Source organism: Podarcis cretensis, assembly GCF_951804945.1.
Source record: "Podarcis cretensis genome assembly, chromosome: 10".
Lineage (NCBI taxonomy): Eukaryota > Metazoa > Chordata > Lepidosauria > Squamata > Lacertidae > Podarcis > Podarcis cretensis.
Window position 1 is genome coordinate 74,880,707 of NC_137179.1, and position 8,724 is coordinate 74,889,430.

Below are 8,724 nucleotides of genomic sequence, written 5' to 3' on the forward strand. Positions count from 1 at the left end.
AGCCATCTTCAAATGTCTCAAGGGCTGGCACATGGAAAAGAGAACAAGCTGGTTTTCTCTTGCTCTGGAGAGCAGGGCTCAAACCAATGGCTTCAAGCTACAAGAAAGGAGATTCTGATGAAACATCAAGAAGGATTTTCTGACAGTAAGAACAGTTCAACAGTGAAATGGTCTCCCTTGAAAGGTTGTGGACTCTCCTTCCTTGGAGGTTTTTAAGGAGAGGTTGGGTGGCCATCCATCATGGATGCTTTAGCATTGCAGGGGGTTGGACTAGATGACCCTGTCACCTGTGGAGAAATACATTGGACAGGGAAATACAGCTTTAATGGACCTATACCACCCTCTGCATAATTGCATTTCTCTTTATGGTTCACAGGATTGTACTATTCCTTTTCATATTTCCTTTGTTGAAAATAAAGTAATAAAAATAATTTTGATAAATGCAACAATACTTTGATTTTTAAAGTACCATTGATAAACACCACTGATAAGCTATGACACACAAGAATTGCAAGTATTTTGTGTCCCTTTTAATTAAAGACTGCAAAATAGCACCACTGATCTACACCAGAAAGGCCCTCACCATAAAAGAGTTGATGGTCATTGAACTGAATTAAGAGCTGCATGATGTTCTTTACATTCAAGTTTCAGGTTCTCCCAAGCCCTCCTTAGTAGTCTGCCTGGTTCTGCTTATAGATCTAACATGTTTCAGATCCTAACTGGTCATACTTCAGGGAAATCTAAAATCTTTAAAAATAAAAATACCGTACATAAATAAACGGTATACATCCTCTGCTATACCCTATATTCCATTCTGTATCCAATTATGAAAGAGGAAAAAAATGGTTAACATAGTGAAAAGATAGCAAAACTTTTGTATCTACTAGACTTGAGAGAACTATTCTGATGACGAATGAACAGGGACCCCTAGGAATTGTTTCCAGGAAAGGGACATAGACAAGGGCTTATACTAATTAGCACCCAAGAAAGCCCAGGCAATATAAATCAGTGCTAGTGCCTATATTTGCATTCTCTTGAACAATGGATGCTGTCAACCACGTGTAGTATTTTCTAGCACAAACGCTGAACCTTGATTTCATTCTTCATTTTCTAATACCAAAGTGAATGGGACGGTCCAGTACTAGAGTAGCTGAGAAGGAAGATCCCGGTTTCTTCAAGCAACTGTTTTAAATATTCAGAAATCCTCACCATTCCCTGAATATCAGTAATATTAAATCTGGCACAAAGATTATGGCTCTGATAGTTCAACAAAATCTTTATAACATGCATATAAAGCCCAGGCAATGCTGTCTTTTGTTGTCAGCGAAAAGGATCTTCATAGTGCCCAAGATGAAACGACTGGCAATCAGAGGGCAACACCTCATTTATATAATTTCCTCCCCACAGACCCATCTGGCAACTACTTTTCTATCTTTTGACGCGTACGTGTGTGTGTTTTCCTAGTCCTTTTTAGGGTCTGAGTTTTATTGTTTTAATCTGCTTTTAGTATATTTGTAATTCTGATTTTGTACTGTTTATAAGTTTTCTTATTAAGCGGACATGAAAAAATTAGTTGGTGTACAAAATATTGTAAAAAGCACTTCGGTTTGTTTTTTTGATTTTTACATTTATATAATTGATGGTAGAATAAAAATAAATTTAAAAGTATCAGGATGATATGAGGGCAATTTAGCTAGTTTCTAATATTACAACACAAAGAGCAGTAGGGTAAAATTGTGTGTGTGAGTGTGAGAGAGAGACAATATAGATATAAACAAACTGTTTTAAGACAAAAATCAATTTTTATTTGTCTGCACATGTTTGACATTAAAGTGACCATACGCTTCATTTATGCAACTTGCCTAAGTTCTAACTTTGGATACCATCAAGACTGAGCTTCCAATAAAAAATGACGGCTCACCTTTGTTTGAATCAATTGATTTGGCCCAAGCTGTGTCCCATGTAGAACAGGTATGCAAACCTCTAATTCTTCCATACCTTCTCTCCTTCTCCTTCCACACCAAAGCAGACCATCCAATTATATCCGTAACAGTGTATACAGCAGGGATGTGGAACCTATTGCCCTGCAGATGCTGCTGGACTACAACTCCAATAATCCACTGCCCATGTTGGCTGCAGCTAATGGGAGTTGTAGTCCAACAATGTCTGGAGGGCCAGAGGTTTCCCACCCCAATGTACAGTGATCATCTATACCTACATGAGGATGTCTATAAGCTGTTCAGCAGCTGGACAGTACCCAGATCTCCAACAAGAAATAAAAACCAAACTCTTGCTATCCATTGCAAATCTGTACTGGAAAAACTAGAGGATTTTCTTTAGTCCGCTAGTCAATAGAAAAATAATAATAAACATTAGGAACAAGTTAAAGACCATGGCTTAGGGACAGTCGTACCTTAGTTGTCAAATGCCCTAGAACTCGGACATTTTGGCTCCCGAATAATCGAAACCCGGAAGTGACTGTTCCGACTGTCGAACATTCTTTTGGAAGCTGAACGTCCAACGGGGCTTCTGCAGCTTCCAAATGGCTGTAGGAGCTTCCTGCAGCCAATCAGAAGCCACGATTTGGAAGTTGAATGCTCTGGAAGTCGAAAGGACAATTCCATGCAATAAAACACCGTGTGTCAGTATGCATGCCTGGGGCATTTAATTCATTATGACTTCACAAGGTTGCCGGTCAAATGAAATCAGACATTCTGATCTAACAAACATTAACAAACAAAGCACAGGGCTTTGGGCATAAGGAACATATTAAAAAAACTCTCAATTTGTGATTACTTCCTGCTAGTGCAATACCTTACAAAAGACTGAATATCTTGTCAACAGGGAGATGTTTTCCCAGAAGCACAACACCAAACGTTCTTCCGCAGGATTAAGGCTCAACAGTAATGTACAACTTCCCTCCCCTCCCCACCTTCTCAAGAAGTTCAAATTTTATGGTCAAGTCCCAACACCTCTGGTGGTTAATCTGGAGCAGGTTGACTATGACTGCCACTTCTTGTCTTCAGCTGTGATTGAGCAATGTCAGCTAAAGCATTCTGTATCTTCTCCAAAAGCATATCCCCACGATAAACCACCTCTTCAAGACGTGCAGCTGCCTCGTGATTCTCTTCCTCCAAGCGATTCAAACTGGCAGCCTATACATTTGGGAAAAACAGAAACGCCGACAGCACATCTGTTTAGTGCTTTAAAATTGAAGAGGATTGACTCTTGCTGGGGGGGGGGGGAGGAGGAGGAGGAAAGAGTCATTTCTGGGACCCTCTTATTTTTAGCCTGTGAATAGTTGGTGTCTTATAACACTTTGTAATACTGCATGTTATTACGCATTTCAGTAACACAGAACCTGAAAAGTCTAATACTGTACAGTTTCATTTACTGGATATAACTCTCTTAATGACTTCGCAGAAGTGGAAGAGCACATGCTTTGCATCCAGGGCTGTGAAAACACCACCACCTGAAACCCTGCAGAGTCTGTGTTGACAATACTAAACGAGATGGACCAATGGCCTGACTTGGTACGCACCAGCTTCCTATATGCTGACACCCCCTCAAGCACTCAAAAGTGGACTTCTTATTTAATTTAAATTTTTATCTTCCCTATCCCAAGAGCCCAGGGCATCAAACAACCATGTAGCAAAATAGAATTAAATACATTTTTAATGTTTAAAAATAGATATAAAACGTTGTTTTTAAAAAACAGGTGTATACCCCCACAGCTAATAATTTCTAAGTTATCAAGAACTGTATTTAAGATAGATTCAGCTTTTTAATGGTCACAGCAGGAACTAAGCCAGTCTTCAGTTCTTGGGCAAGCTACCAGAACATAGCAACCTCTCAACTCCAGGTTTGGTCCATTTTCATATAGTTATAGCCCAAGTTATAGAACAAAAACAACCTTGATTGTTCTAAGTGCATTATCTACATCAATCAGGAGTTGGTGTTTCTGCTGGATCTGCAAAGGTTTGATATCATAAAATTGGGTACACTTCTGGACTAACAGGCTGAAATGGGGCTTTGGCACCACAAATCATTCTGGCAAGTGCAGTTCCAGAAGGGTGTTCTGGAAGACACGTTTCGGTGAATGGTTCCCTACAGAGATCACCACCCCCACCAAAGAAAATGCTGTCTGACATTTACATAAGAGGTGATAAAACATACTTCTCCAGATGCTGGACTTCCGCTCCCATCAGCCCCAGCCAGCATTGCCAATAGTCAGGAATGATGGGAGTTTGAGTCCTGCAGCATCTGGAGGGCCACAGATTCTCCGCCCCTTACTTAGAGTGTACAGCATTAGCAGTTATTATGGACTTCTCTGTGCCAGTCATGGTTGTTTCATATTCTTAGCATCCAATAGTAAACAAAAGCAGTATTACACAAAGCATGAGCCATTTAAATTTCATTTTTACTTGTAATGTGGCTGTTGATTCTTCACTGGGCAAGGAATCTATTAATACGTCAATATCCTTGGCAGTTCTTGCAATCAATGCAGCAAACAGCTGGGCATATTCTGTAGAAGCAACAACATGGACACCATCTTTATAATTATTGCAGAAGATCAAGTTGTTCAAGTCATAGTTTAAAATTTCAAGATGCACAATAATATTTACTGTATAATGACAGATATTTTTATTATTTTACTTGTTTTCTTCAAATTTTTACAATAACTACTGCAAAGATTTACTGTACAGCACATGGGAATGGAGTACAGAAAGTCTAAAACAACACATTTCCCTACAGAGTGCAAATAAGTTGGATCTAGTGTTGGTTTTTCCTAAGCAGAAAGCACTTTGTTCATGCAAGGCAGGACTGCCTGTATTGGAATGCGGCAGCAAGACTGGTGACTGGGAGTGGCTGCCGGGATCATGTAACACTGGTCCAAAAGGATCTTCACTGGCTCCCAGTACGTTTTCGAACACAATTCAAAGTGTTGGTATTGACCTTTAAAGCCCTAAATGGCCTTGGCCCAGTATACCTGCAGGAGTGGCTCCACCCCCATTATTCAGTCCAGACACTGTCCTCCTCCTCTGAGGGTCTTCTGGTGGTTCCCTCACTGCGAGAAGCAAAGTTAGAGAGAACCAAGAGGAGAGCCTTCTTGGTAGTGGCACCCACCCTATAGAACACCCTCTTCAGATGTTAAGGAGATAAAGAACTACATAACATTTAGAAGACATCTGAAGGTATTGGGAAGTTTTTAATGTTTGATGTTTTACTATGCTGTAAGCTACCCAGTGACTGGGGAAACCCAGCCAGATGAACAGGGTATAAATAAAATTATTAATTATTATTATTATTACTACTATAATAATTATTATCCATTACAGAGGGTCCCCTAACACTTGGGAGAAGCTTTGCTGTGGGAGACTGGAAACTTAAGGGGTGTGGATGGGATCAGTAATAAGTGCTCCAACCTGCATGAGTGGAAGTGTCTTCTCTATGCGGAGGTGTACCTAGGCTCTCATGCACCCTTGGCAAAAAGCTGTATCAGCATCTCCAACCAGAAACTCAAGAAGTTTGCTTTTGTTGTCTTAAGTGTTCTACCAGTGGACGGCAGGGGAAGCTCATAGCCACTCCGAGCCAGAGTGGAGAAGTACATTTTTTTTTTGCACCCACTTGGGCCTGTGCCATGGGATAACCTGGCCAATCCCTAGGTATGTATGTCCCTGCTACTATGGCAAAGCCTCCACAGGATAGGTTCTATTATGTGAGTAGTCCATTAACGAACAGGAAACAATATTATGAGATGTGAGCATCGCAGTGACCATATAAGCTTCACAGCACAATCCCTTTGCATATTTACTTAAAAATAAGTTCTACAATGTTCAGTGTAGCTTACTTGCAGCATCTCCAGGCTGCAATCCTAAACATGCTTACTAGGTAGTAAGGTCCACTCAACATGGTGAGACTTGTAAGAATCACAGAATTGGAAGGGACCCCAAAGAATCCTCTAGCCCAATCTCCTGCAATGTAGGAATCTCATAGAATAGGTTAAAACAAGCATAAAAGGTAAAGGTAAAGGTACCCCTGCCCGTACGGGCCAGTCTTGACAGACTCTGGGGTTGTGCGCCCATCTCACTTAAGAGGCCAGGGGCCAGCGCTGTCCGGAGACACTTCCGGGTCACGTGGCCAGCATGACATCGCTGCTCTGGCGAGCCAGAGCCGCACACGGAAACGCCGTTTACCTTCCCGCTGGTAAGCGGTCCCTATTTATCTACTTGCACCCGGAGGTGCTTTCGAACTGCTAGGTTGGCAGGCGCTGGGACCGAGCAGCGGGAGCGCACCCCGCCGCAGGGATTCGAACCGCCGACCTTTCGATCGGCAAGCCCTAGGCGCTGAGGCTTTAACCCACAGCGCCACCTGCGTCCCACAGAATAGGTTAAAACAAGCATAGAACAGGTTAAATGACCTTACTATGCAAGCGACAATACACAAATACCAGAGTTTCACAGATTTAGTTTGTTATAAGATGCTTCACATCTGAACAATTGGAGGCAGGGAAGCATCACTCTAAGTCAGAAAAGTGGTATATTCCTGCAGTCCATAGTCCCCAGGCTGTCCAACTTATAGCCACAAGAATCCCTCCTTATAGAAGGCAAACAAAAACTTACAGTGGTATGAATATGTCTTAAAGGTTCATTCAATGTTTACTTGGAGGAATTACTCATGGACAATTAAACTGAGGCAAATGTTAGCGGCCTCTCTTACATCAGTTGCAGAGAACCTTGAGCCCTCTAGATTTTGGTAAACTATCAGCTCCCATCACTGGCCATGTTGGAGTGGGAAGAGGTTCCCACACCTGCTTCCCACACTTGTACATCCTACAAATAATCCCTGCCAAGTCATTATTGATTAAAAAGCTGTTAAGGAAGAAACTTACATAAATTTACTTTATTAAAAAGTAAAGGACAAATACTGGTTTTCATTGTTCTTGTTACATCTGTTTCTTTTATAAAACCATTAAGACATTTTTAAAAAGTAAAGAACAGTTCAGAATTAAAAAGAGATTCCCATTTTACATTACAGTGCATTATTTTACTCTTCTCTCCCTGAAAAGTATTACAGGGAAGTTTACTTGCCTTCTGTAGGATTAGTAGGCTGATCCTTGTTTATTGCCGTTTGAATATTGGTGAAGGAAGCGGGTGGGGCACACTGCTGCAATACTCCAATCGCATTACAAAATTGATCTGCAAGCTATTGACAAATACAAAATACACGAAGCATCAGCCGTCCCTGCTCAGGCATCTCAGGAAGCCCCTTTTTGTGCCCAGGCTCTTTCCCCGACTCACAAGCTTGGACCTTACACATGTTTCTATGACCCTCTTTCTACTGCTTTACCCCTGCGTTTTTGCACACCGCTTAGGGGTTTTAACTGATGGGCTCTTCAGAAAGGCTTTTACATAAAAACAGTAACACGATCAGCTGAGGAACTTGCAGCATCACAAGACGCGCAGCCACGGGCCTCCTCCTCCTCCTCCTCCCACCCCCTTTTTAAGGGGCCCGGGGATGTTCCGCTCGAGGCCCAGGCCCCGTCCCGGGCGGAACGCGGCCTCCCTCACCGAGTTCACCGCATCCTGCAGCTGCGTGAGGCGGTCCGCCATTGCGCGCCCGTCCCGGCATCCAGAGGCGGCGCCCTCTTCCTCCGCTCCTCATTGGGCGCAGCCAATGTCGCAGCCAATGGACGGAGCAGGAGCGGGGAGGCGGGCTTTGAGGTTGCCAGGGCGACGCCTCGGAAGCGTTCCCTTTTTGGTCCGACTCGCTGCCCGTGCCATAGCGGAAAAACATCAGCCAAACCCAGGCGAGAGTCGCGTCTCTGCGGCAGCGAGAACCGTTTCGTGGTCCGCCCTCTGTCGGAGAGGAGGAGGAGGCGCTGCCGCTCTCGTTTTGAGAAAGCAAAAAGGGGGAAAGTCTTGTGGCGCCTTAAAGACTAGCAAATTGTAGCTTGAGAGTTTTGGCTGCGTATGGTACACATGGCAGCAGAATAGTAAACGGTGAGGTCAGAGGAAAATGAAAGTAATACGTTATTAGCAGTGAAATGCACTAAGTTGAGGCAGTGGCCATGGGCAAAGCAGTGTTGGCGATGGCATACATGTTTATTTTATTGATTTAATGAAATTTATATACTGCTTGATTGCAGTAAAACTACTAAGCTGTTTACGATAAATATTAAAAGCATCAATAAAAACTGTTAAAGGTCATTAAAACCAACAGTGAAAACTATCAAGGCACATCAGCACCTACATGATAGGCTTTCCGAAACAAAAATGTTTTCAAGCAGACACTGAAAGGAGTACAGAAATCAATAGGCAGGAAATTCCAAAGTTTAGGTGTCACCACATTAAGAGATTTTGTTACAACTGTGGAAAGTGATGTTCTCGTTTTGTATTTTTCTGCTGTTAATCTCCCTGGGATCGTCGGGTGAAAAGTGGTATACAAATTAAATAAATGCTAAGAAATAAGCATTATGAGGCACCACACCAATAATGGTACCAGTTCCGCAGGTTTAAGCAAGGGAGTGGGTGAACATGGGGTAAGGCAATCCTGCAGATATATCCTGGCATTTGTAAGCTAGTGTGATTAAAATGTCACTATTCCTATTCAAATCATTTGTTAATAGAATTAGACCTCTAAATAAATGTGCTACTCTTTAAGGTGCCACAAGAGTCTTTGGTCTTGATAAATTATGTGGCTGCACATTGCAGTCTTCCCTTG

The 8,724-nt window shown here is 42.4% G+C and overlaps 1 protein-coding gene across 1 annotated transcript; it reads right to left on the reverse strand.

Moving 5' to 3' along the window:
• Positions 1-508: 508 nt before the first annotated feature.
• MED21 (mediator complex subunit 21) lies at positions 509-7,734 on the reverse strand. Its single transcript, XM_079993426.1, has 4 exons — positions 7,572-7,734; positions 7,092-7,206; positions 4,425-4,525; positions 509-3,155 (listed from the first exon to the last, which is right to left on the reverse strand). The coding sequence occupies exons 1-4, from the start codon at positions 7,611-7,613 to the stop codon at positions 2,982-2,984; spliced, it is 432 nt and encodes a 143-aa protein (XP_079849552.1). The 5' UTR covers positions 7,614-7,734; the 3' UTR covers positions 509-2,981.
• Positions 7,735-8,724: the final 990 nt, after the last annotated feature.

Excerpts from the sequence above, each read along its gene's own strand:
- MED21 (XM_079993426.1), bottom strand. The coding sequence starts at position 7,613 with ATGGCGGACCGCCTCACGCAGCTGCAGGATGCGGTGAACTCG. Across the intron at positions 7,207-7,571 it reads TGCAGGATGCGGTGAACTCG|CTTGCAGATCAATTTTGTAA; the intron begins GTGAGGGAGGCC and ends ATTTGTCAATAG. Across the intron at positions 3,156-4,424 it reads AATCAACAGCCACATTACAA|GCTGCCAGTTTGAATCGCTT; the intron begins GTAAAAATGAAA and ends CCAAATGTATAG.